The sequence below is a fragment of the Canis lupus genome, chromosome 11 (assembly GCF_011100685.1).
Source record: "Canis lupus familiaris isolate Mischka breed German Shepherd chromosome 11, alternate assembly UU_Cfam_GSD_1.0, whole genome shotgun sequence".
Taxonomy (NCBI): Eukaryota; Metazoa; Chordata; class Mammalia; order Carnivora; family Canidae; genus Canis; species Canis lupus.
The window spans coordinates 25,840,049-25,867,396 of NC_049232.1; the positions used below are offsets into that span (position 1 = coordinate 25,840,049).

A 27,348-nucleotide genomic window follows, 5' to 3' on the forward strand; every position below is an offset into this window, starting at 1 on the left:
GTCTCCAGGATCGTGCCCTGGGCCAAAGGCAGGCGCTAAACCAATGCGCCACCCAGGGATCCCTGTCCTCATCTTATTTAACCCTCATAGCCATTTCAAGGACACTTTAATTACATCAACCTTATAAATAATGAGACAAATCATAAGCACTCTCCCCTCATCCCACACCATCCCGTTCCAGACATTTTATGTAAGAACCCATGTCAAATACCTTACAGTCATTCTACCAGATGCTGTCCCATTTATTCCCTGATTCTGTAATCATTAAAAAAAGCAATCTTCAACTTGTGAAATAACATTTATTTATAGAGCAGTTATAAGAGTTGTTTAATTACATCTAAATCAAGCCTATGAAACAGAAAAAGTGAGCAACATTTACTGCATCACCCCAAATCTCAGCTTTCCCCATTTTTTAAATTGTCTACAGGCACCTTTGACTCCTTGGTTGTGACTTTAATGCATTTTTCTTACTAGAAAAGACAACAAAAAACTGGTAAACAAGTATTGGGATCTTCTCTGAGTCTCATATAAGAGGTCTCAATTCCAGAAAAGGTCAGGATAGCAGCTCTTGGTTAAGAGGTTTTCCATCATCTACAGGGTTGGCTGGTTCTCATTCCAAGCTATTTAAGTCTCTTCTTTTGTCTAACCAAATACTCAGCACCTACAGAGTCAAGGCAGATAGCAAGCTATGAATCTATGGAAAACTATAGAGATTAGAATGCAGTTTTCTTTTTTCTGCAGCAAGGTTTGACTATGCTTTTTTTCTTTCAAAGTATGATCCTGCCCAGAAAAGAAACCCTGAAAGGTCATCTTCTGGCTACAATGTCTTATTATTGTAGACGGGACAGTATGAATCTATATCAACAGGTAGCAACCAAAAAATGGATAGTGATTCCAGCCTCTGGTTCGCATGTTTAGCTCTCTGACTTGAGGCTCCGGAAGCAGGAGCTCCTATTACTTAGCTATCCCCAGCTCCCTTGAGACTTCTTTACAGCTGCCTGTCTTCCTATACTACTTTACTTCATTATCTATGAAAGCTAGTCCTACAGAGGCTTAGGGTTTTCCAAAGCAATAGGTACAATGTCATTATCTATGGGCCCTTAACCATGTCTAAACATAAATTCTGAGAACATAAAGTCACTTTAACACTACTCTTATTCTCATAGACTTTCTAAAATCAGATTCCAGAGACTGTACTCCTTTTTCTTACAGCTCTCTACATACAGTACCTGAATCTGCTCCAAGACTTCTCGCTGCATCTCCACAGCCATATGGTACACATGGTGATCAGAGTCATTGTACATCACAGCATTTTGGAACATCAGCATCAGGTCTCGCTGGAACTGAGCCATGGTACGAATCCGTCCCTTAGACAGATTCCTTTTCAGGCTAGTTAAGTCCATAGGTCTACAGATGGCCAAGAGAAACCACAGGAAATCAAACCTTTATGTGGGACCTAACATTATCTCTTGGAGAACGAGCTCTTAATGAAAACACAGTAAAGATAACAATTCCCATCAGATAATAAAATAGCAACAGCCGCTAACATTTGATTTTTTATAATAGACTAAGTGCTTACCATGCCAAGTATGAAGTACTTTCTATATTAATTCATTTGGTCCTCTCAGTAAACCTATAAAGCTAGGTACCTTACTATCACCAACTTGCAGGGAAGAAACAGAACTAAAGAGGTTAAGTACTTGCTCAAAGTCACACAGCTTGGATTCCAATTTAGAAGCAGCCTGACTCCCACAAACTTAGCCACTATACTCTACCACTGTAGGAGAGATGTTGGTCCCTTGTACCAAAGTTGTAAAGAGCTCCAATGATTAGTATGTCACATGGGAGTTATTAACTGTTCACAATATGTAGTCATATACTAATTGTTTAATCTGCTTCTCTTACTACACAATCAAAAGCTAAGAATTTTTTTTCCTTTTGTGGAGATGAAAAGATTATGAATCAAGTGAATGTTTAAATAACTATTTAATGAGACACAGAGAGTGTGTATTATAAAGGAAAATACATAGCAGTGTAGAAAGAGGACTAAACTGGGAATCTGGGGTTTAGTTCTAGTTCTGCTATTCACTGTTGATCACCCCAGTCAAGAGTACCTCTGAGCCTTACCTTCCTCATCTATAAAATGAAGGAATCTGTCTCTAAACATCCTTTTCTGATCTTTTACATTCTATTAATACAATGGTTTATGACTGCATTTTAGATGAACTATGCTATAAAAATCCAAAATAGTGCCAACAACCAATACTTACAAGCATTTGGATTACCATCTTGGCCTTAGCATATTTATAATGGCTAGTTGAATATAGTGTTCTTTTAAAAATTTTGCTCCAGAAGCTATCAAAAACTATCAAAGGCTAATATAAGATTATAACGAATGGATATTACTTAAAAATGAATACTGAAAAAAAAAGGTCTATCATTTTCCTTTTGTTCCCTGCATTCCTTCTCAAATGAAGACCAAGCTTACCATAACTTTACAAACTTGTTCAGATGTAAAATCTATCTTGAGTTTGTAAGTAATGTAAATGAAATAAAGAAAAGATCAGGGCACCTGGCTGGCTCAGTTGGTAGAAGCATGTGACTCTTGATCTCAGGGTTCTGACTTTGAGCCCCACATCAGGCATAGCGATTACCTAAAAATAAAATTGAAAGAAAGAAAAGAAAGAAAAGAGAAGAAAAGAAAAGAGAAGAAAGGGAAAGAAAGAGAGTAAGGGAGGGAAGGAGGGAAGGACTGATCTAATGGATTGGAAAAAAAAGTATGAAAAGACAGATATAAAAGCAACCAGCCTTTCACTGACCTTTTCACCACATCCTTGTATCCTGGGGCCTGCCTTTCTGACACAGGCTTCAGAAAAGGACTGCTGAACCTGTTAAGGGACAAACTCTGAGAGGATGAGGAAACTCATCAAAGTCACTGTAAATGAGAAGAGTGGCTGTGAAGACCAAGGTAGGCTTGGAGACCTACCTGTGACTGGCAATCATCTTCCAGACTGGCAGGAGAGTCTTCTTAAATAGCAAGTGATCCTGAACAGGGTCATTCTGGCCTAGATCAGACCTATGGGATAAAACAGGACACAAAGGAAAGAGTAACTTCACAAATGGTATTCTGTCTCTCCCAGGTAGGTAAAGAGATTTTCTCAATATATAATGCTCTTAGTTAATATGGGAAAGAAGTAACACCATAGAAATTAAAACATATTTAATGCTTCCATAAGAGACCCCAAACCCTACAAATATTCTCTTACTGGTCACTATTATCTTTTTTTTTTTTAATTTTTATTTATTTATGATAGTCACACAGAGAGAGAGAGAGAGAGGCAGAGACACAGGCAGAGGGAGAAGCAGGCTCCATGCACCGGGAGCCCAATGTGGGATTCGATCCCGGGTCTCCAGGATCACGCCCTGGGCCAAAGGCAGGCGCTAAACCCCTGCGCCACCCAGGGATCCCTGGTCACTATTATCTAATGGAGTAGTTGCTTTCTACTACCGAACTACAATTGCCTCTGTCTTTTGAACTCTTGCTGATTTGCTCTTCAGCACTTGTGACTCTAAAAACACTGGTGTATGAAAGTAGTCTTTGTTCACTGATGCTTCCCAAGGGCCTGACATATAGTAAGAGCTCAAATATTTCATAGTATTAAGTATTTTTTTTAAGATTTTATTTATTCATGAGAGACACACAGAAAGAGAGAGGCAGAGACCTAGGCAGAGGGAGAAACAGACTCCATGCAGGAAGCCTGATGTGGGGGACTCAATCCTGGGACTCTAGGATCACGCCCTGAGCCAAAGGCAGACACTCAACCGCTGAGCCACACAGGCATCCGTATTACGTATTTTATAAATGAACCTATGATCCTATGTTTATGCCGAAATATGCCACATTAATAAGTATTTTTCCTACATTTCCTGAGAAGGAAATACTTGGTGTCACATCTCATGGAAATCTCTTATGTTTCATCTGAATGTGGCACAATTTACATATTTCTCCTTTTCACTAAGAAAATACCTAAGAAAAATTCATTTTTCGTCATGGCCCTTTCTTCTCTGGGCTAAATTGTCTAGTTTATTTTTTCTTCCAGGTGCTACTGTCCAATGTTTTATTTGATCTTATGATTTTCCCAGTTGACAAATTTTCTCTTTACTCCAAAGTTTAACACTATGTTAAACTTCCCACTTTTTATATACTGCATTAATCTCTCAAAACGGGTTCTTCTCACACCTCATGTTTCACACCCTCTATGCTTTATATACCATACTGTGTGTGTCCATTTGAGCACATCTCATTTTATCTTTCTCCAAGTTGAACAATTCTAAACAACTATCTATTTTCAGGATATAGTATCTTACCTGCATCTGAAATATATACACAAAAATCAACTTGTCCTTAAACCAGAACCCTATCAGAATAAGGCACTTAAAAACCAAAACCCCCTTCCTTTGTTTCTGATCAGTTAGCCAAAGTGAATAATAGTTCCCTGGTACTAGGGAAATTTTGTTCATACATCCACACAACAGGTATTAAGTTTCCATTATATGAAAGATACTGACTTAGGTTTTGTAACCTCATAATTGATCACCTTTGCAGTATTTTAAGAAATAATCCCTTGCTTACCTTTATTTCCACTTATTTGGAAATGCATGTCAAGCAACTACAATTAAAAATGTAGAGTGGTACTCCAGAGGCCTTCTTTCTATGTATTCCTGAGAGTTAGTACCAACTAAGGGACAGCCAAGAAAAAGAAGAGCCTGGAGTATGTTCATCTTCTAAAGTGGTCTTTTTTTTTTTTTTAAGATTTTATTTATTTATTCATGAGAGATACACAGAGAGAGAGGCAGAGACAGAAGCAGAGGGAGAAGCAGGCTCCATGCAAGGAGACTGACGTGGGACTCGATCCCCGGTCCCCAGGATCATGCCCTGGGCCAAAGGCAGGAGCTAAACCACTGAGCCACCCAGGGATCCCCCCTCCAAAGTGGTCTTAAGCTTATGTGATTATAATACAAAAACTCAGCTTCTTAGCTTCCCTTAAGCCATCTGGTCAGGTAGACTCAATTACTGTTATCTATTGCTTTCCAATAATTACTTCATGTTTATCCTAAATCCTAAAATAAGACCATGGATTTTGCCATTCAAGATGCTAAAATGTCATGAGATAAAATGTCCCAGATTAGATTTTCTGTTTTATGAATAGTCATCATATGCCCTCTGTTCATACTTACAGAGAGTTATAGAAAAGCAAAGAAAGCAATTCCTCAACAACATAGGTATTAAGCTGTGTTCTACTTGTGTAACAAAACTTTGAAATCCGCTACCTAAAAAACAACCTTTCATGCTATCTTCTTTTAGTGGATAGATACAAGACTAGGCTCAGAAAAGGAATTACTTATTACTATAAGAAAAACAGTTTTTCTTTTTTTTAAAATTTTTTTAAATATTTTTTATTTATTTATGATAGTCACACAGAGAGAGAGAGCGAGAAGCAGAGACATAGGCAGAGGGAGAAGCAGGCTCCATGCACCGGGAGCCCGACGTGGGATTCGATCCCGGGTCTCCAGGATCACGCCCCGGGCCAAAGGCAGGCGCTAAACCGCTGCGCCACCCAGGGATCCCAGAAAAACAGTTTTTCTGATTTAAAAAGAAATTCCCTTTACTAAAAAAAAAAAAAAAAAAAAAAAGATTCCCTTTAGTCTCATAATTATTTATAAAAAGACAAGACAATTATATAAACAATTTCCCAAGATCTGTGGGAAAAAAACAAAGGAGCTCACAACTTCAAAATAATTTTTAATCTCAAGTTGCAAGGAGCTTTTAGTATTTTTGAAAGAAGTATAGTTTCAGTATTAGACTTTGAGGGACAATCTGACTGAGCAATATTTTCTGAATAAATATAGTAATTAAAGAGAAAGGTTACTGGGGCACCTGGGTGGCACAGTGGGTTAAGCATCCAACATTTGGTTTTGGCTCTGATTGTCATCTCAGGGTTGTGAGACCCAGCCCCATGTTAGGCTTTGTGCTGAGCACACTCTGCTAAGGTTTCTCTCTCTCCCTTTGCCCCTCCTGGCCTCGCATGCAAACACTCTCAAATAAATAAATAAATCTTTTTAAAAAGGGAGGGGTGCCTGGGTGACTCAGTTAAGTGTTTGCCTTGGGTTCAGGTCAAGATCTCAGGGTCCTGAGATGGAGCCGCATGTCGAGCTCCCTGCTCAGAGGAGTGCCTGCTTCTTCCTCTACTTGTTGCTCCTGCCCTCTTCCTGCTGCTCCCCGTTTGTGCATGCACAGTGTGCACTCACGCTCTCTCTCAAATAAATTAAAATCTAAAATAATAAATAAATAAGTAAAAATAAAGAGAAAGTTTATTTATGAAAGAGATTTTCAATGTGGACGAAACAGACTTTTTTTTTAAAGATTTTATTTATTTATTCATGATAGACATAGAAAGAGAGAGAGAGAGAGAAAGAGGGGCAGAGACACAGGCAGAGGGAGGAGCAGGCTCCATGCAGGGAGCCCGACCCAGGACTCGATCCCAGGACTCCAGGATCCCGCCCTGGACCAAAGGCAGGCGCCAAACCGCTGAGCCACCCAGGGATCCCGAAACAGACTTTTTTTTAAAAAGTAGGCTGAGGGATGCCTGAGTGGCTCAGAGGTTAGGCATCTGCCTTCAGCTTGGGGCGTGATCCTGGAGTCCTGGGATAGAGTCCCACATGGGGATCCCTGCATGGAGCCTGATTCTTCCTCTGCCTGTGTCTCTCATGAATAAATAAATAAAATATTTCAAAAAATATATAAATAAAGTAGGCTCTATGCTTAACATGGAGCTTGAACTTATAACCTCAAGATCAAGATTCACATACTACTGACTGAGCCAGTCAGGAACCTGAGACAGATTTCTTTTATTTTTTTTTTTATTTATTTTTTTTTTAATTTTTTTTTTATTTTTATTTATTTTATGATAGTCACAGAGAGAGAGAGAGAGAGGCAGAGACACAGGCAGAGGGAGAAGCAGGCTCCATGCACCGGGAGCCTGACGTGGGACTCGATCCCGGGTCTCCAGGATCGCGCCCTGGGCCAAAGGCAGGCGCTAAACCACTGCGCCACCCAGGGATCCCCAGATTTCTTTTATAAGAGGAAAACAGAGACTTCTATTTATACAATAAAATTACATTTAATTATATTTCTAGTGTTTTCAAATTTTAATTTCCTTTTTTTAACTTACAAATTAATCCATGTTCATGGTAATGAATTCAAATAGGCATAAACAGAAGTAAAAATTTGAATCTTAACAACCCTGGATAGAAATCCATACTTACAATGTTGAAGAGGTAGCACGGCTGAAAAGGATATCCACCAGAGGAGTCTCCTGAATGCTGAACCCATCATCACACTCTGTTGAAGAGGGCTGGTCTTCCATTTCTGACACATATCCTTCACCCTGGTCTTCCTCTTTGGATTCTTGCTGAACCTCCCCCTTGGAATGCCAAGTAACAAAGAAAAGTTTAGAAAGAGATTTACTATCTGCAAGGTAATTTTACATGGGGTAAATGAAGGCTGACCTTAACGTGGAGTCAATTATATAAAGCTATAAAAGAGAATCAGAGAAAGGTGACTTAACTACACCGTAGTCAATGAATTCTTGGTAACAATTTGGCTAGAAAACTGAGATTCTGTATCTCAAGAAAAAAAAGAATAATATACTCATTTCGTTTTTTTTTCCTTCTCTTTTTTTTTTTTTAATAATATACTCATTTCTAGATGGATGCTGTATTCTTTTAAAACTGTCAGTATGACCTGTGGCCCTGAAATTACAGATAATATTCATCATAATGGCATTCTAAATTTTATTGATTGCTCACTGTGAGCCAGGCAGTAAGCAAAATGCTTTCTTTACATGAAATGTCTCACTTCAACTTCATAGCAAACCTAAGGTAGAGAGAGCACCACTATTCCATTTACAGCAGAAAAAAAAAACGAGGTTCTAAGATGTTTACTGACATACTTAAGGTCACACAGTTAAGCAGTAAAACCCAGATTTGGACCCAGGCATCTAAACTCTCTGGAGTTAGCTTATGTGCCCTAACTACTATGTTCTGCCTCCCTGGGCAGAGGACCAATCAGCCAGCTAGTTTAAGTTACTCACTTACCTCTTCACTCTCTGTGGATAGTCGCTGAATTACACAAACATCTGAGGGAGCTGGAGCCACCTCTGGCCTTCCATTTTTTCCCAATGGCTTCTCAGCTACCATGGGGTCTAGCCTAGCTGAAAGCTGTTCAGGCTCTCTGCATGGCTCTTCTCCTTCAGTAGCTTCCATTTCTCTTTCCTCTTGTTGTCTGGTACCAGATGAAAGGCAGTGACCTTCATTTGATTCTTTGCTGCTAATGCACAATGGCTCCATTAAATAAGCTACCTGCAATCATAGTATGCATACGAACACTAGTGGAAACCATTATCTACATATCAATAATGTTACATGATTACAGTGACCCAGTTTGAGATGCAAACAGATTACTCATTCATTCTACCATTTAAAATGTATAAAGTAACTCAGATACCCAGACACTGAACCACTTATTAGGAACCTAATGGTAATAGATATGGTTCTTGCCTCTTCAGAGAGCTTGAGTTCTAGTTTTTCATGTCACACGTCAACTTTGATCAATTGGGAGTGGGTATATAGAAAACTACTGAAAATTTTGTCTGCCACAGGCAATGCAGAAAGAAGTAACAACATGTTAAAATGGATTCTTGCTGATCTTGACCTAGGTTCTCCTGATGTGTGAAGTTGCCACATAAATATAAACTCTGTCCAACTCGGTTTATTTCTGGCCCTCAACTCTAAAACCAGTGTAATAAGGACACTGTAAAATAATGTCTTGAAGTCATAATGTTAAAACCTTCAAAGAGTGTGGATGTCACCTCCCAGGACTCCAAAAAATGAATTGCAACAGATATTCATAAGGCAAAACAAAAACAAAAGATATTCATAAGGCAGTCCTGCATATGGAAATTCTACTTCCTATGACCCTGGGCTCTTAATTAATTAATTAATTTTTTTTGGGGGGGGGCTCTTAATTTAGACTGAGATCTTAGAACACTTGGTCAAAAAGTATTCAGCACATATTTTGTATTATTAGCACCAAGTGCTACAGACACAGCAATTAGTTTCTGCCACTGTGGAGCTTGCATTTTAGTGAACAATATTAAGAGTAGTAGAAATATGTATGGGCAAGCACTCTCTTAGAAAGTTGAGACTTTTTTATTTTTTTTTTTAAGATTTTATTTATTTATTCATGAGAGACACAGAGAAAGAGAGGCAGAGACACAGGCAGAGGGAGCCCGATGCAGGACTTGATCCCGGGACTCCAGGACCATGCCCTGGGCTGAAGGCTAAACCACTGAGCCACCCAGGGATCCCTGAGACTCAACTTTGGAAATAATGGCTTCCCATTACCTCAGAGAGAAAATGGAGGAGATTCTGGCGGCTGACTTGCTCTGCCTCTTCCTGAGATTCCTCACTGCCTCCGTCCCCCACAAGCAGCTCACTAGGTTCTCTCCCTGGGCTGCTTTCCTCTAGTTCCTCAGCCCCTGGCTCCTCAGTTTCTCTCCAGCTGCCCACATCAAGATCCAGACTGGAATCCCATGAACTGAAGAGGGACCTGCAGTCGTTGCTCAGCTCAGAGTCATTGGGATAATAATCTGGCTCCGAATCGAACCAAACCCACTCATGCCCCATCTGTAAATACACAGAAAAATGCATTAAGTTCACTCATATTACAATTTCTTAGGCATTTTCATGTCTAAAGTTCAGTAGAAAGATAAGAGATCAGAAACTTCTTTCTACTCATCATCACACATAATAAAAGCTAGCTGAAGGGAGACATCAGGGGATGAAATCTTTGTCATTGGGAATAAAATGAAAAAGCCCCAAGTCAAACAGTTGTTTTTGTTTTTAGATTTTATTTATTTATTCAGGGGAGGCACAGAGAGAGAGAGAGGCAGAGACACAGGCAGAGGGAGAAGCAGGCTCCATGCAGGGAGCCTGACGTGGGACTCAATCCCAGGACCCTGGGATCAGGCCCTGAGCTGAAGGCAGGCACTTAAACTGCTGAGCCACCCAGGGATCCAAGTCAAACAGTATAAAAGAGGTATTACCCGGTAATTTTTTCTTGGGTTTCCTCACACTCCAAAAGAAAAGAACAGGAGCATATCTAGCTCCTCTAGCATAGTAGTTCCTCTATCCCAAATCACCCTTAAACTCAACTGGAAGACAATACATTTGAGGAACAAGAGCTATTTTGCTCAGTGTGTAGACATCTATCAACCACTAAGTCCTCAAAATATACTTTAAAATTATCTGTGGCATCCTTCTGGTCATATCCAACTCACTTCGCAGAATGAGAACTGTATCAAGTTTTAAAAGTATCTTCCTTTCCTCTCATTACACTACACGATCCTGTTTTTTTTACCCCTTTCTCCTATTTTTAAAGTAGGCTCAACACCTAGCATGGAGCCCAATTCATGTCCCTGGGATTAAGACCTGGGCTGAAATCAAGAGTTGGATGCTTAACTCTCTGAGCCTGAGAGGACTGCTCTTTTTCCTTTTACAAGTTTCAGTGTTCTTGCTTGTCCTTTGCTTCCTCATTAATACTCACTTAAAATAAGGTCTACGTTTTGAGGTTTCAACTTTGTTCCCTACTGGAATAGTTCTCAGATCTCCACCTTTACTTCTTATGTGCATTCTGGTCTCATTTTTCCATGCACCCAAAGGACTATTCCCTTTAGGTGCCCTACCATCTGCTTCAACTCAACATTTCTAACTAAAATCACTTCTGTTTCTATCTTAAAAAGCATTCGCTTTCTCAAATTCCCTTATCCCCCTTATCAACACTATTTTCCCAATTCTCTTTACTTCTCTTATATTCAGGAAGTAACCCCACTTCCCAATTTTCATCCACAATAATTTTTCTCAAAACCCATCCTCTGTTCTTGAATAAAATGTCATAGCCCCCTGGTTTCTGGATTTTTAATCCAATCTACCGTTAAGCATACCCGTCATGTTCTCTGTCAACCCAAACTCTATCTGCATCCTTTAATGGAACTCCTCTACAATCTTCTCCCATTTTTAGGGCTTCACTGCTTGTATCACATGCAAGTTTGTAGACTGCTTTGGGAATATATTGTACTTCCTTAAAGTAGTCTCCACTCCCAGAGTGGCACTCATTGAGGGGCTTGAACCTGAGATCAAGGCCTGAGCTGAGATCAAGAGTCAGATGCTTAACCGACTGAGCTACCTAGGTGCTCCTATGCTATAATTACTAATCTTTAACTCCTGGATTGACTGAATTCCTATCACCCCGTAAGACTATCTGCTACTGCCTTAGCATCCTAACAAGCTTCAGAGTTTAAGCCAGAAAGATCTGTGACTTATATTTCATAAACATATCTTTTTCAAGAAGGCTCAACATATGAGACAATACCCTATTAATGTCCATTTCTTTATAATAAAAGGCTCATGACTAGTTCATTTCACACAATTTTTATTTAGTAACAAAAACTGAAACTCAAGTAATAAATTTGCTAACTCTGAAACTGATTTTGCCTTCAAGTAGCAATGAATTCTAAAATACACAAGAACCCTACATAAAGGATGAGGAAGGAAATAGTGCTATACTGTCCTAGATATACCATCTGCAAAGATAGGACACTAAGTAGGACAAATGTCTGAGATAAAGGTCAGTGCTACTTATGTCCACGTTCTAATCTTCATTAAAAGCAATGCCATGAACAGAACTCTGAAAACATTTAAGTTTTCCCAAACATTCCAGAAAAACATATCATCCTCATTGCACAATGCAGCACTTTAGAACATTAGTTATAATTTCAATATTGATTACTTACCTTCTCCAAGCTGAACAGTTCATATCATAATACCACTTCCCCCCCAATCATCTTATTTCCACAGACAAAACAATTATCGCACAGAAAAAAAACCACAAGTTTTTCACACACACAAACACAGAACACACCAAAGGCTAAAGTTTTCTTTTCTCAGTTTATTGTGTATACATATACACTTCACAGGTGTTTTGTTTTTGTTTTAAAAAGTCTGTACACTTCACAAGACAGTACAAACTAGCTACAATCTGCTAGCTACGCATTAGGACATTAACACAGCCCATGATTTTTGCCCTAAAACAGGCAATTGTGCTACTTCAACTCTCTGAGAGAGTTTCCCCAGCTCATGTCACATGGCCCAGATGCCTCCTCTTCTGTATCTTCCACTTCTGGAACTGGGCCGACAAGCCCAAGCTCTTTCTTGTTTACTTCTACTTCAGGTTCAGCTCAATGAGGATACTCTGAAGCTTCACTTTTTCATCTTCATATCTGCTTCAATGGCACAGCGGCGCCCCCTGGTGCCCCCATCCTAGATGATAGGCAGACAAAGAAATTGAGCATGAGTGAGTTGATTAGAACCTGAGAGAGAAGTTTCAACAATGCTGGGGGATTTGGTTTCTTGGGGGAAGGAAGAGAATCAGCAGAAAAATCCAGGAAATAAGAGGTACAGATCTGTCTTCCCACAGAGTGGGCTAAAAATTCCTGGCAGTAGTTTGTGAGAGGAAATGTAGGACAGAGTATTTTGCTCCTGCCCACCACAGAGGTCCCTGGGGTTTCATCTGGGGTCCCAAAGAATGACTATTAGTCATCCCACCCAGGCCCTAAACTGTGTTCAAAGAAACAGAAAGAGTAAAAGAAAGGTGGGAGGGTCAGAAAGGGCAGTGGATAGTGATATTCTTGGCTAACATACCTGTCCAGCTTGTTGGTCCCTATAAGAAAGGCCTTTCCTGCAGACTGACCCTGGCACTAGTTCCCTAGCACCTCCTGACAGTTGTTTTCCATGAGATCAGGACAATCAGAAGGCTTCTTTCCATCTGCTGCTCTCTCCCTGCAGCCCAGCTCCTTCCTCTTGTGCAATACTTTGCTGTCTTCAATAGATAAAAGATCCTATTAACCAGCTTTGCAACAGCCAGCCAACTGCTTGGGGATCCAGAGTCACTGTTGCAGGCCAGTAAGAAAGAAGGGAGATTACAGTGTTCGGTCCGTGGTACAGGCTGATGCCTGTAGGCAAGATGAATTGGTGAACACTTTTGCTGGGCTAGGCCATTTTTACATTTCTAACATGCAAGGACTCTAAAGTTTACAGAGCTCATGAACACAAGCTGCCTTTGAGGCGACATTAAAAATAAAAATACCACCTTGCATTTGTTTAACACTTTAATTTTTTTCAAGCCAATTCCATAGCTTGATCTTATTATCCTCACAACATCCCTGTGAGGTAGGCTGGACAGGTACCTGGTTATATTAGGTCCATCACACAGATAAGGAAAACAAGGTTCCAAAAGATAATCCAGTGAGTTTAAGATCATGTGATTTTCTAGCCTGATGTCTTCCATTACATCATGTCTCAGTGCCCCAGAGTGTCATTCAATTCACAGAGGAAAACAGTAAGTGTTTAGGGCTAGCTTTATTAAGTTTATCTCTAATTCTACCAGCCACTACTGTATGTGGTACTCATTGTTAGTAAGATCCTTATCTTAAATTTTACCGAATATTTGTGTTATCAGGCATCAGTCTTGTAACTTACTATTAGGGAAAAGGAGAAAAATGATGTGCTGGGTATCTGTTGGTATGAGGAACACTTAAAAAAGGCAGCTAGCCGCTACTGCTCTAAGCAATCTTTTATTTGTAAGAAAAGAATTGGCAAAAGGTGGAATCAAGAAATGAGGAGCAGGTGCATCCTAGATCCTTACCAAGAATACCTCATTTCAGCATAGTGAACTTATAAATAGTCCCTACCCAGCCCACACACGCACACATGCAGAAAGACAGGAATGCAGAAGAAGAGACAGACTCTTATTCAATGATCTGAATAAAGATAAGTTCAAGACATTGCCACGGTCTGCATGTTGGACTTCCCTCTGCCACCCACCCCCAGCAGGAGCTGAGAATCTTTGTGGCAACACCACCCCTTGCAACCATTCAATACTTACAAAGAGAGAGAGAAGGAAGGCAGGAGAGCCCATGGGGACACTGTCCTGTTAGAGGACAAACAAACACTGATCAGGTTCCACAGAAACTCTCAGCCGCAAGCACCCCAAACCTCAGGACAGAGACACAAGCACCACACACACAAAGACAAAATTTAAAAACTCAAGAACAAGAGGAAAGAGATCCAAAAGCAGTCTGGCCATAATGCTTTCTGGAACAGGAACTGACGGTCCCCAACTGCTGCAAAAATCATTTCCCCTACTTTGAAGGCACTCACTCAGAGAAAGTAATAATCCACTCATTCAGCTCACAATTTCTCATGTGACTGGGTATTTCAGGCACAGCGAGTGTGTTTCAATGTTTGGATGAGTACATCCAAAGATTTACGTATGTTTGAACACCACTGGAATATAAAAGCCCAGCAGTTACCAAGTAGTAAGTAGTAACATAAGGTTCCTTGGATGCTTCAGACTTCTAGCTCTGGAACACTGGCATACAGGCTCTTTCTTGGTCTCCTCACCTTCTCTGAAGAATCCTGTTTGCGGGTAGAATCTCTCCCACGAAGACTTTTAGCACTGATCCCAGATTCAGATGTCTGCATAATCAACTGTGTGGCAAGGAATTGCTATAGTGAAAAGAAAGACAGTTGACCCTTGAGACCTGATCCAGTAGGGAAGAATTAAGACTCTTTTGGCTTTGTAAATAGGACTTCATGTCATATCCTTCTGCAAACAGCATTCTAATACTTCTCAACTGAATCCAAGTTTAGCATATTAGGTTGTTTTGTTTTGTTTTTTTTTAAGATTTTATTTATTTATTCATGAGAAGCACAGAGAGACAGAGAGAGGCAGAGACACAGGTAAAGGGAGAAGCAGGCTCCCTGCAGGGAGCCCAATGTGGGACTCGATCCCAGGACTCTGGGACCATGCCCGGAGCCGAAGGCAGACGCTCAACTGCTGAGCGACCCAGGCATCCCTAGTGTATTAGGTTTTATTTTTTTATTTTTTTATTTATTTATGATAGTCACAGAGAGAGAGAGAGAGGCAGAGACATAGGCAGAGGGAGAAGCAGGCTCCATGCACCTGGAGCCCGATGTGGGATTCGATCCCGGGTCTCCAGGATCGCGCCCTGGGCCAAAGGCAGGCGCCAAACCACTGCGCCATCCAGGGATCCCTGTATTAGGTTTTAATTCTAGTTGTACATGCTAAAGGATGTAAAAATGCCAAATGTCTCTGAATTTTTGGCTATAATCCAGAATCAGTATCTCTCAAGAATGGGAAAGAGAAAAAACCTAGATGAACCAAAGGCCATTAGGCAATTTAATTTAGCAGACTATGCAGATATAGACAACCTCCCTTGAAATTCAGTATCTCAAACGGTGCCTGATAATGCAAACTATAGAAATAGATTATCTGCGATGAACAGAAATCATTTGTTGACAGTCAACTATATACATACTTAATGTAATTTAAAAATACAAATTCACCATTTTATAAAAAATTTACCCCCCAAATATTAAAAAACTTCAGGAAACTGAAGTATTTGCCCAAGAAAGGCAGAATATTCTCATAATTCTTTTACCAAACAACACGAATCCATCAAGAATAAAATTTAATGTTCCTGTGTCTGATTACTATTCTAATAAAAGCCAAGCACCCTTTCCTGACATCAATATAAATCCTTCCCTTGAGTATTTTCCTTTCATCGTTACTAAAACACTGAAGATCCTCAAAGTACCTGGATTTGCTCTAAGACATCTCGCTGCATTTCTACTGCCATATGATAGACATCATGGTCCGAGCTATTATACATTACAGCATTCTGGAACATCAGCATAATATCCCGCTGAAATTCAGCTGTGCTGCGGATCAGTCCATTTTCAATGTTTTTCTTAATAGTTGACAAATCCATAGGCCTAAAAACAAAACAAAAACAGGTAAATGGAGGGGAAGAGGACTCAACTGGATCCAAATATATTATTATCATACATGACTTCTTAAATATGCCCTTAGTCTTAGCTGCCAGGACTGAAGTACCAACCCCTCACCGCACAACATGCACTTAATTAAAAACAAGGCATCTTTTACAGTAGGTATTGGCTAAGAATGGTAACAGAAGTCTATCTTTTGTGATCCAGCCACTGAAATGATCAATTTACCACTTTTACTCAGATCAAAAACATTTGCTTTAAACATTCTGTGTAAAGCAAAAATCCACTAAGACTGAACAACTTACAATTCAGGCAAGTCAGCATGCTGAATGGATCATGGCTTACCTCTGTACAATGCTATGGTAGCCAGGTGCTATATCATCTGTAACAGGCTGCAGGAAGACATTGGCATATCTGTCCAAAAAAGAGTAAGGTGCAATTAATTACTGACTTACCCTTCAGAAGCACAGGTAAGGGAACTTGATTTAAGTAGCTGAAGGCTGTAAAAGTCAAAGCCACCGATCCCATATAAACCCAGCCAGACTTTCTCCTAACATTGAGAAGAAGCATGAGAAACATACTGACTGGTAAAGCTCACTCACCTATGATTAGCTGCAGCTCTCCATACAAGCATGATAGCTTTCTTCCAGATTTTCTGTGCCTGAATGGCTTCCTGATCTTCACTACAGACAGAGCTGAAATAAAAGAAGGGAGTCCCACTAAGCCTAAGTCCAAAAAAAATCCTTATCATTTCTTGTGAACTATTAGTTCCAGGCCAAGAAAGGGAAGATGAAAAAAATAAGACTGAAGAAAAAGATCCTCTCCTACTTCTCACCTTCACGGTCTTGAACTCAAAGAAGAATCTCAGATACTCACAACTGTGAAGAAGCAGGGCTGCTGGGGATGGAGTCTGCCAGTGTATGGGACTGCAGTGTAGCATTGTGAATGCTAAAGCCATCATCGCTCTCGCTCACAGGTGGCTCATTATCCATTTCTGACAAATAGCCTTCTCCTTGATCTTCTTCCTTAGCCTCCTCTAGGCTGGCAGCTTCGCTGACTCCATCTTCCTCCTCATCCTCACCTGGGGCATCCTTAGACACAGTGTACTCCAGTCAACAAATGCAAGCAAAGCTATCCAGCAAAGCGTCATTAAACATGGTCTTTTGGATTAGATCAGTTCTAGAAAATGACCTCACACTGCTTCCTGACTGAGCCCTCTATCACTTACACTACCACGTACACTCACTGATCAAGTAATATAGAACCTGGACAAAGAATAAGACCAGGATCTTTTTCTTGAAAGGAAGAAAAAAAAAGCTACTTACTTAAGACTAAGCTAAGAGGCGTTCCTTCTTTCCCCTTGCTCTTGAGAGGAACTCTGACCCTGGGTACAAAGTTATCAAAAATAGTTTTTATTTTGTGTCTCCTCTGATGGAGCAAGCTCATATCACAATACTTTAAATCTGTTACCACTACTTTAGTAATTCTAAAAAGAATATTCCAGGGAATTTTCTTTGGATAGTGTAATTAATAATCTGATTTCTTCTATGTTCTCCCTGATTCTGGCAGCCCTATTTACTCTAAATCACTCTGGAAGTATCAAAGCTTTGTTGTGCATTATGTGCGAAAGAAAGCTCTGTGTGATGTTCACAAATTCTTTCAGATGGGAAGCACATGGCCATAGTACTGCCAGTATGCCTAACTGTCCACTGCCAACTTTTTTCCATGCAACTCCTTAACTAGTCTCATCTCAGAGAATCAGATGCACGTTTACTATAATTCTTTAAAAAGGTAGTGCTATTGGGAGATCTAGTCACACAGCAAGAGGAATAAAGAAAAGTCTGAAATACCTTTATCTGGCTTCCAAAAATAGTCCCTGATTCTTCTTTCAATGAGTCTGCAGAGGAGAGAAAGACTACCTGAAGATTTTTCCACCTCAGCCTTCCCCTTCCTATGGACAATCATCCCCTGCAGCTCTCCTTTCCATGCTGACCTATACTACCTCCTCTACTTTCCCACAGCCCACAATCCCTCAGAAGCCAAAGCAAAGGATGTCAAGTTAGTTACAGAGAACAGATTTCCTGGCCATATCATTTACCTGACATTTCAAACTTGTGCTGAGTCTCTGCCTCTAAAGGATCTTCGATGGGATTGGAGCCATGTGATGGAGACAACATGCTTTCAGGGGATGCCTGAAGACCAAAAAGAATAATTACCCTAAGTACAGATACATCACTTCAGCTTACACAGTGACGAGACTACAAAAGAAATTCTAAGTTTTCCAATGAAAAGACTACAAAAGAAATTCTAAGTCCTAACAGGACTAACAGGAATCTAATGGTCACCGTAAAAGGAACAGGATAAGCACATGTAGCAATCATCTTATCTGTGGCTTTGGGCGTATCAACCATGTGAGAATTCAGGAATGCAAGAAGAAAACCAAAGGCCTGAAAAGTCAGCTCTTACCTAAGGTATAACCCTTCATCCTCCCAGCCCCTGATTTTAAATACCTCTGTCTTCACAGTTGTAAGTGGAGTCTCATCGCCTTTCCCACTGGAAACATCTGCTTCAGCAATCTCTCCAGTGGCAATACTTCTGGGTTCCTCATCTAACTCTTGACTCCTGAGTTCTGGTGGCTCCATACTTGGGGCTGGAACAACTCCAGCTACTATTTCAGGACCTGAGATGCCTTGTTCTGGTTCCGCAGGTTCCATTTTAATCTCAACACTAGGCTCTCTGATGTCTACCAGTTCATGGATTCCTTTGTTTTCTGTTTCCTCAAAGTCCAGCCTTTCTTGCTTGACTGTCATCTCTGGTGCAGGAAGAGATACTGGCTTATCCCGCTCCTGCTGGATCGGGTGCTCCCAGGGGCCAGGCAGGGACTGGGGATCATCATTCTCTTCACAGAATGACAGTGCCGCTTCTACTGCTGCCACATCCAGCACTTCAGGATGATCATCTACCTGTACCATAATATATACCGTTGAAGTCCCCCCAAAAAGCAGCCCAAATCCCTCAATTCTATAAGCACCAAATGAGATAGCCTCAATCTGCATCTTCCCTCTACATGTAGTAGAAGCAACCAAAGGACAGGTACCTATCCTGTGCAAACCGAAACACAAGGATGGCTGGGGAGATGACCAATGTGAGCAACAAAGGGCTTTGGGATTAAGGAGATGGAAATGGGCAGAAGCAGAACTGTCTGTTTATGTAATTCTTACTACAAGAAGCAAGAAGAAGCTGAGAAGAGAAGCCTATGCAGAACTCACGAGAAATTCTTTTGGGCTTTGCTGAATAGTTACCTTGTCCTCAATAATGGCAATGATGTCGCCAACAGTCTCAAAGTCAAGCTCTTCACCTGTGTAAGACACAGCAATATCCATCTTCTCAGCCAGATCTAAATCTTCCTTCCCATCTATGCTGGGAGCCTTTGACCCCCCAGGGGCCTCTGCTACCCCTGATCGGAAACACTCTTCTTTGATAGAATTGATGATCATGGAGATTTCGCTGCTATCCATGGAAACAGTCACAGTATGTGGATCCCCCACAGCCTCCATGGGGACACAAGTGTCAGGCTGACTCACTGAGTAACAGGAAGAGAAAAGCATTTCATTTGATACCAAGTGACAACCTGGAGATCAACCAAAGCTATAGACAGGTATCAAGTACCCACACACTTAAGCTCAGAAAAAGTTTCTCTTAGATCTACATCTTCATATGTTCTCTTGTCCCCGGTTTTATCTAGAAAGTAGGGTGAGAACACTTTCTCAAGCCCATTCATATGTATACTTAGTCCTTTCCCCTCAACATGTAAATGCCCACCCACATCTTCTCATTCTTGTTTTTCTAAGGATAAAGATGGTACATGTCCATGGAGAACAGAAGCATCTGAATTGGAATCGATCCTCTTGGGTCAGCTTTCTCTAACTGAAGCTCAAGATGAAATTTTGGACCTAGTGGCTGCTCAGGGCGTGGGTCAGGGACGCACCTGGAGCTACACTCTCAGGAGTGGAGACAGCCGGAGCAGAGGATGGTGTTGGCAGCGCAGGCATCATGACAATGGTAGCCTGGGACACAGACTCTACAGGGGGTGGCACAAGTTTAACTGGAGGTTCACTGGCAACAGTAGTGAAGGAAGCAAGAGGAGTGGTGAACTGTGTAGGACCAGCTTCTAAAAGCCGGGAAAGAGTGGGAGCACCTAACAAAGAGGTACACAAAATAAGGTAAGAGGAAAGCACGTGAACAAGAAGCAATCGCCACTTTAAGACTCAACCAAGAAAATTTTCAGTCTCAAAGAATGAAAGGAACTCCTCTGTTGAATTAAGCTCATTATCTATATCCTTTCTTTTTCCAATCTTACTAATAAAGATCTTCTTCCAAGTTAGGAATGACCCAAAAGCACTAGACACACAATGCATGTGAAAAACGGGTGGTAATTTTTCCCCAGAAGAAAATTAATTAGTATCAACAAAGCCATGAAAAACCAGTATGAACAAATCTGTCGCTTCTGCAGTTAAGCATGCTATAAACCATCCAAATTCAACACCATTCAAATATCCATATCTAAAGTTTGATATTTTATAAAACTTTTTTTTTTTTTGCTTTACTTTTTCTATCTCACTTAATCATCATGACATCCTTGTGAGGTACACATACTGCAATTAATCAAAGAGCACATTGATGTTCAGGAGTTAAATCACCTATCCAAGGCCACAGAATCAGTATGTGGCAGGCCTGACATTCCAAATCCCAATTCTCCTGTACTTTAACCTCAGGTAGTCTTTAGCACCTTTCCATAATTTTGCAAGCCCCAGAAAAGCAGCTTCACTAGTAACTTCACAATTTTTCTCATTGATATCTATGCTGTGGTCATTCTGGGGTATCAGTATTTTGAAGACAGAATAGATTTACAATCTGAGGCACTATGTGGTTTAACAGGTTAAGTAGCTCCAAAAAAAGTTAGGCTTCACATCTACAATTGACAGTTGCTTACTTCGAAGGCTAGAAACCAAAGACAGTCAATACTATGATCAACATCTGTGAAGTAAAGTAAGTAATGGAAAAATGCTGACTTACCTGAGGCAGCAGGGGAGGCCGCAACAGTGTTGGGTGTCTGCTGCATTTCCCCACCATGTATCATGGGAAGAACCCCGCCTACCTCCAGGAGGACACCTGTACTGTTCAAGTGGCCAGAAGCCACAGCCATTTCACTCTCATTGACCTACCAGGGAAGAACAGAGATGAAGGCTACACTCAAGCTTTCCTTTACTACCACTTCCCAAAAAAGTTCCAGCAGATGATCAAACTTCATGAAGTTAATAACCAAAGAGAATAATTTCAGACCCAAGGGAAGCTCTAATTTTTAACACTTATTTGACAAGAGTTCTCTGGAGAAGAGAACCAAAGTAATTGTGGTTTCAGATAACTCAGGACCCAAGGATACTATCAACTTACTGGTTTTTTGTCTCTGGTTTTGTTTTTTTAATTAACATTTAATTAGGAGATCTCTTTCTCTTTTGAACTTTTTTTTTTTTTCCATGTCATATTTTAGGTCCCAGGCACTCCCTTCCAAAGTACTAAATCACCACAGCTCTCAAACACCCACAGAAGTCTCCATACCAGTCTGGGGCTAGTAGGCAGGAGGCTGCCCTTCTTCAAGAGCTCTGACAGCAGAGGGGAGGGGGGTGGAGTTGCTTTCTGTCCAAGCATCTTTTTCTGGGGTGAATCATCTGTTACTGGGGTCATGGGGGCTTCTAAGGGTGCAGAGCCTGGAGGAAGGGTGTCAGGAATCCCAGGAAACGAGGTGACTGGGGTACTCGGCAAAGTCCCAGGGGTTACCTAAGAGACAACAGAGAACCTTTATCTGACTTCTCAAACTATGGAAGGTTCCCTACTAATCTGGATGGGTTAGTGTGTCTAACTATTACTTTATTAGTCCTGAGTGAAATTGCCCAGAAACCCTCTATACCTCCTGCTCTCAGCCATTCCTTTCTTCCTGTTTTATCTCTTCCACCCACTCAAACCCACAATGACCCAAAAATTCCACCCAACCTGCCTTTCACAAACTGCTTAACCACTGCCAATATTCTATTTACAAGAAAACTATCCCTTATTTCTACAGGAATTTTATTAAGACTAGTTTACTTACAAACAATTCCTTAATATTTTACCTATCTCCCAAAAGGTCAAAAGGCTCAATGTTTTTAGGTCCATTCTTATCTTAGAGCACAGAACATGGTAAGTTAAAGTCTTTAGCATTCAGACCAAGAGAGGAAATTGCCTCTCGGCCAAAAGAGGGTTCCTCATCACTCAGCTCTCTGCTGGCTTATTGCCCCTTTGCTGATCAATTCCTACAGATGAAAATATACTCACTCCAGAGGTGGCCTCTTCCATAGTGGTTGCAGTCAAGTCTCCGAGTGGATAATCACCTCCTGGGGAGGCAGAATCTATAGGAGAGCGGACCATCACAGTGGGTAATCTCCGAGGGGGTGTTTTTACTGCTTGACGAGCTAGAATGTAAGAGACAACAATTACTAAATCTTTAAGATTAAATACATGAAATGACTCTACTGTCTTATTATATAATAAAGGGCATATGGAGATGTTGCATAAAGCAGTAACAGGAGTTAGGATTAGAAATCTTTAATACTTCTGGAAGACCAGAAAACTGTTTAGACTTGTTTTTCCTAAACAGAATTCTCACATAAGCAAACTCACTGAACTGTCTCAAAGGTCCTTGGAGTAGGAAAGTGATTTAAACATTCCTCAATATCTTCTTCAACTAATAATTAATATTCTGTTTTTAACACGAGGGAACGACTTCACTGGCTCAAAGGATGTATTCCTAAACTTACAAATGTTTAAGTTCTTATCCAATAAATGGACTATTTTCTTAATCTTCTTACAGGGCTTTGAATTCTAAAAACTTAATTATATTTAACATCTATATTATAAAGCCTTTGCATCCTAAAAGGACAAAAAGTGAGAACTTAGCAGAACTCCTATTCCAAGAGTTTTTCCTGGATATAAAGGAATGTTTTTATTCTGGTAAAAGAAGAGGACATAGAAAAGTGCACAAGTAAATCAGCATCGGTAGATTCTATGTTACAATACAGTCTCTGTTATTAGCATGCAGTACCATATAGTTAATTGTTAAACAGAGTCACAAGGTTCAGGTTACCCTGATATGCAGCATCCGTAGCCTTCCTCTTTACTTCAGCCTCCTCTTCCTCCAACTTCTTTTTCCTAAAGAGGTAAGTAAGAGTAAGATCCTAGCCAGTTCTAGCTCTTCCATAGGTCACAGTGCCCTCATAAGGAAGTTTTTTGTCAGGCTAGCACTTTCTGGAGGAAAGGCGTAAAAAAGAATCCTTGCCAGCAAAACAGGAAATGTTTTTAAATTTTTTTTTTTTAAGATTTTACACTATTGGTTCACCTGGGTGGCTCAGTAGTTGAGTGTCTGCCTTTCACTCAGGTCATGGTCCCAGGGTCCTGGGATCAAGTCCCAGATCCAGAAGCCCGCTACTCCCTCTGCCCCTCTGTGTCTCTCATGAATAAATAAATAAAATCTTAAAAGAAAAGGTTTTACACTTTTAAGTAATCTCTACACACAATGTGGGGCTCAAACCCACAACCCCGAGATCAAGTCACATGCTCTTCTGAGCCAGACAGGTACCTCCAAAACAGGAAATTTTTAGTGTACTGCCTAACTACCAGTTTTTTGGTTTTTTTTTTAAAGATTTTATTTATTTATTCATGAGTCTCTCTCTCTCTCTCACACACAGAGAGAGAGAGAAGGAGAGAGAGATAGGGGTAGAGACACAGGCAGAGGGAGAAACATGCTCCATGCAGGGAGCCCGATGTTGGACTCAATCCCGGGACTCCAGGATCACGCCCTGGGCCAAAGGCAGGCGCTCAACCACTGAACCACCCAGGCGTCCCACTACCAGTTCTTCATTTAGGTAAACTAAACTTTAAGTTATGTCCTCACACTGAGATAATACATCACATTACCTTCTACAACTCACTCCTCCCTCCCAGCTACTAGGCCAATATGCAGCTCTTCCCATCTAGAATCACTCAAGTCTAAAGGGATGGCAGATGGAAGAGATAAACCAGATTGAGGGTGAAAAAGCAGTAAAAAGAGAGGTGTACGAAAGGAAGAACAATATAACCCACATCACAATGTCATTGCAAAGTTCATCCAGTCTGCTGTCCATGTGCCCAGCTTGAATTAGTTCTGCATCTCTTTTCAGCCGTCTAGAAAGAGAAATAAGTAATCTAGGTTTTTTAATTTAAATCTACTATTTAAGAAATTCTGACCAGTATCAGAAGTCAGCCCCTTTGGTCTCTCTCAACCATTTGGTATTCTCTCTGACAAGTACCTATATTTTTCTTGGGTTTCCTTTATCACTTTCTTTAGTTCCTCAACTCGTTCAGCAGTCAATTTCCGAACAATGACATCTTCAACAGTTTCGACCACTTCTCCCTTTTCACCCCGTTTCCTTCTGTAGAAAATTTAAAAACAAAAACAAACATACATTTGAATAAGAGAACATCTGTTCCCAATCCCAACTGCTTTCTTTGAGCCTCTCCACCATTTAACCATAGATAACTTCTCTATTTCGAATCACCTAGTAATTAATAGATGTAAACCAGACTTCCTCAGTCAACACTCTCCACTGAAGAGATGTGCCTTGAATACCTGTCTTTGTACTCACTTTGGGGTCTCAGTGGTCTCTAGAAGCTCTGAGTACTGGGAAGCACAATGCTATGGAAAAAAAGTAAAAATATGATGAACAAGCCTGAAATGAACGACCTTTCAAAGTTTTACCATATCAGACTAAGGCTTATAGAGGAGAATATATGTAAGATATGAGTGGTTTCTAGGAGGGGAAATTACTCTGCAGTCAAGTCAGTTAAAAATACTCAACACGAGTACACAGAAAAGGAGTCCTCTGACCTAGAATTTGTATATTTTGGGGAAACAACCCAATAGCCAATATTTATAGTTAATATCTACTGAGTAATTACCATATGAGGCACTGGGCTAAAGGTTTTATAGGTATTACTTCAACTAAAGCTTTACAACAATCCCGAAGCAACTTTATAAATGAGAAAACCGAGAATCACGGTCCCAAGATTCTAGGTTAAGTCATATTAAACTCAGATCTTCAGGGATGCCTGGGGGGCTCAGCAGTTCAGCATCTGCTCCAGCTCAGGGCATGATCCCGGGTCTAGGGATCAAGTTCCGCATCAGGCTCCCTCTGCCTATGTCTCTGCCTCTCTGTCTCTCATGAATAAATGAAATCTTTAAAACAAAACAAAACAAAAAAAAACAACCCAAACCAGAGCTTCTAACTCCCAAGCTGGACTCTTACATGTTATGTTACAAAGACAAAAAAGTTTATAATACGAACATACATGGATGAATTGGCAAAGAGTGGGAAAAAGGAAAAGGTATTCTCAACTATTCCGCCTCTTTGAGGTATAAAAGCTTTTTGATTAAAGGGCAAGGCCTGGAAGGAAACCCACTTCACATCTCTAAGACTGTTGTAAAAGAGTTGCTTGTGAACTTACTTTTTGAGAGAACCAGTCTGGAGGGCGGCCAGGTTCTGCAAAGGGCTTGATTGCTCTGCTAACTGATACCCTACACAAAATGAGAAAAGCATATTACAAACTAAACAGGAAGAAAAAAGAGAGTGGGGAGGAGGAGGTATGCTAAGAGTTCAAGATTTGGAGTACAAAATTTAGAATGAAAAACTGCCACGAGGAAGTATTCTGAAATATGTGACTATGAAAAACGATACAACCCACCTTAAATTCATCTAGATGGAAACAATCATTGTGAAACAGTTTTCCTACGTGATATATTTCCTGGGTGAAGTGAGGTATTATAACAAGTACATTATCATTTCTATTCATTTGGTAAAGTATTTTTATGTTGTTTTGGTTTTTTTAGAAGAGATGTATCTTTTGAAAAGCAATTTGTAAGACGTTCTGGACTAAAAAATTATCTTTTGATCCACTAATATAACTCCTAGGAATCTATTACTAAAAATAATCTAATCTTTAAAAAAAATAAAAAGGGACGCCTGGGTGGCTCAGCAGTCAAGCATCTGTCTTTGGCTCAGGTCATGATCCTAGGGTTCAGGATCAAGTCCCATATCGGGCTCCTGCAGAGAACCTGCTTCTTCCTCTGCCTATGTCTCTGCCTCTCCCAATCTCTCATGAATAAATAAAATCTTAAAAAAAAAAAAAAAAAAAAAAAACATCTAACAAAGTGGCAAGTACCAAGAAGAAAGCATGTAGACTTGATCAGACTGACAGGTTTTTCCTAAATAACTGCAAGAGATGTTTAACTTATGGCATTTCACCTCTATAAAATATTAAACAGATCATAAAAATAATTAGAAAATGTGGTGAAATGGAACATATATACTACATAATATTAACTGGAAAAAAAAAAGACACAACTTTCTGCTATGATGCAATCGTATCACCTTCTAAAAAGTTGTAAAGACAGGCAAAAAATAAAAATAGGACTAGAATGGGATCAAGGAAGAGCATTTGGCTTTAATTGTGTCTATGTTTATTTCTTTAAAAAGATCCAAAGAGGGGCATCTGAATGGCTTAATCAGTTGGGTATCCAACTCTTGACTTCAGTTCAGGTCATGGTCTCAGTGATCTGAGATTTGAGCAGTAAGCTTGGAGTCTGCTTGAGATTCTCTACCCTTCCCCTCTGCTCCTCTCTCTGTTCATACGTGCTTGCTCTAATAAATAAATAAAGTTTTAAAATCTTGAAAAAGATCCAAAGGAAACATGATGAAATATTAAGATTTGTTAAATCCAAACTGGATTTAACATGGATACTCTTTTTAAGATTTTATTTATTCATTCATGAGAGACAGAGACAGAGACAGAGAAGGGAGAGGGACAGACACAGGCAGAGGGAGAAGTAGGCTCCACACAGGGAGCCTGATGTGGGACTCGATCCCAGGACTCCAGGATCACACCCCGGGCCAAAGGCAGGCACTAAACTGTTGAGCCACCCAGGGATCCCTAACATGGATACTCTATATTATTCTCCACACTTCTCTATGTGAAACTTCTCTTAGTTGAAAAACTAAGTAACTTTAAAAAGAAAAGAGTTTTTATATTTGTGTTGAGATAATGGTATCACACAGCTCTTTTTATAAAGTTCAATAGTTATATGGATAGCTATCAGTAAAAAATAAAGTCTGATCTACAATTTACACCTTAGACAAAGAAAAGCCCCCAAATGAAGCAAAGATTTAAATATTAAACAAAAAAAATTAACCATCAAATATTAAACAAAAAAAAATTAACCATCAAAAATTA

At 40.2% G+C, this 27,348-nt stretch overlaps 1 protein-coding gene and 1 long non-coding RNA gene across 6 annotated transcripts in view; both read right to left on the reverse strand.

Annotated features, from left to right (window-relative positions):
* Positions 1-279: 279 nt before the first annotated feature.
* The window catches only part of BRD8 (bromodomain containing 8), a 32,668-nt gene continuing 5,599 nt past the window's right edge, over positions 280-27,348 (reverse strand). The window contains exons 3-28 of one of the 5 annotated variants that reach the window (XM_038552283.1): positions 25,567-25,636; positions 24,708-24,757; positions 24,372-24,494; positions 24,166-24,246; positions 23,171-23,235; positions 22,363-22,499; positions 21,610-21,828; positions 21,067-21,211; positions 19,979-20,188; positions 19,293-19,573; positions 18,501-18,953; positions 18,089-18,182; positions 17,841-17,887; positions 16,867-17,081; positions 16,593-16,685; positions 16,336-16,404; positions 15,798-15,975; positions 14,581-14,685; positions 14,063-14,107; positions 9,466-9,747; positions 8,158-8,421; positions 7,327-7,484; positions 2,987-3,076; positions 2,820-2,888; positions 1,230-1,407; positions 280-661 (exon numbers count right to left, since the gene is read on the reverse strand). In XM_038552283.1, coding sequence (XP_038408211.1) covers positions 611-661; positions 1,230-1,407; positions 2,820-2,888; positions 2,987-3,076; positions 7,327-7,484; positions 8,158-8,421; positions 9,466-9,747; positions 14,063-14,107; positions 14,581-14,685; positions 15,798-15,975; positions 16,336-16,404; positions 16,593-16,685; positions 16,867-17,081; positions 17,841-17,887; positions 18,089-18,182; positions 18,501-18,953; positions 19,293-19,573; positions 19,979-20,188; positions 21,067-21,211; positions 21,610-21,828; positions 22,363-22,499; positions 23,171-23,235; positions 24,166-24,246; positions 24,372-24,494; positions 24,708-24,757; positions 25,567-25,636 — 3,772 coding nt within the window. In that variant the 3' untranslated portion in view covers positions 280-610. Of the gene's footprint in view, positions 662-1,229; positions 1,408-2,635; positions 2,655-2,819; positions 2,889-2,986; positions 3,077-7,326; positions 7,485-8,157; positions 8,422-9,465; positions 9,748-14,062; positions 14,108-14,580; positions 14,686-15,797; positions 15,976-16,335; positions 16,405-16,592; positions 16,686-16,866; positions 17,082-17,840; positions 17,888-18,088; positions 18,183-18,500; positions 18,954-19,292; positions 19,574-19,978; positions 20,189-21,066; positions 21,212-21,609; positions 21,829-22,362; positions 22,500-23,170; positions 23,236-24,165; positions 24,247-24,371; positions 24,495-24,707; positions 24,758-25,566; positions 25,637-27,348 lie in introns of those variants that run through there. The other 4 variants (XM_038552285.1, XM_038552286.1, XM_038552284.1 and 1 more) reach the window with 4 other exon arrangements.
* Positions 12,048-14,052, reverse strand: LOC119873901. The gene is made up of 2 exons (XR_005366723.1): positions 12,820-14,052; positions 12,048-12,438 (listed from the first exon to the last, which is right to left on the reverse strand). It is a non-coding gene; the product is annotated as an uncharacterized LOC119873901 (long non-coding RNA).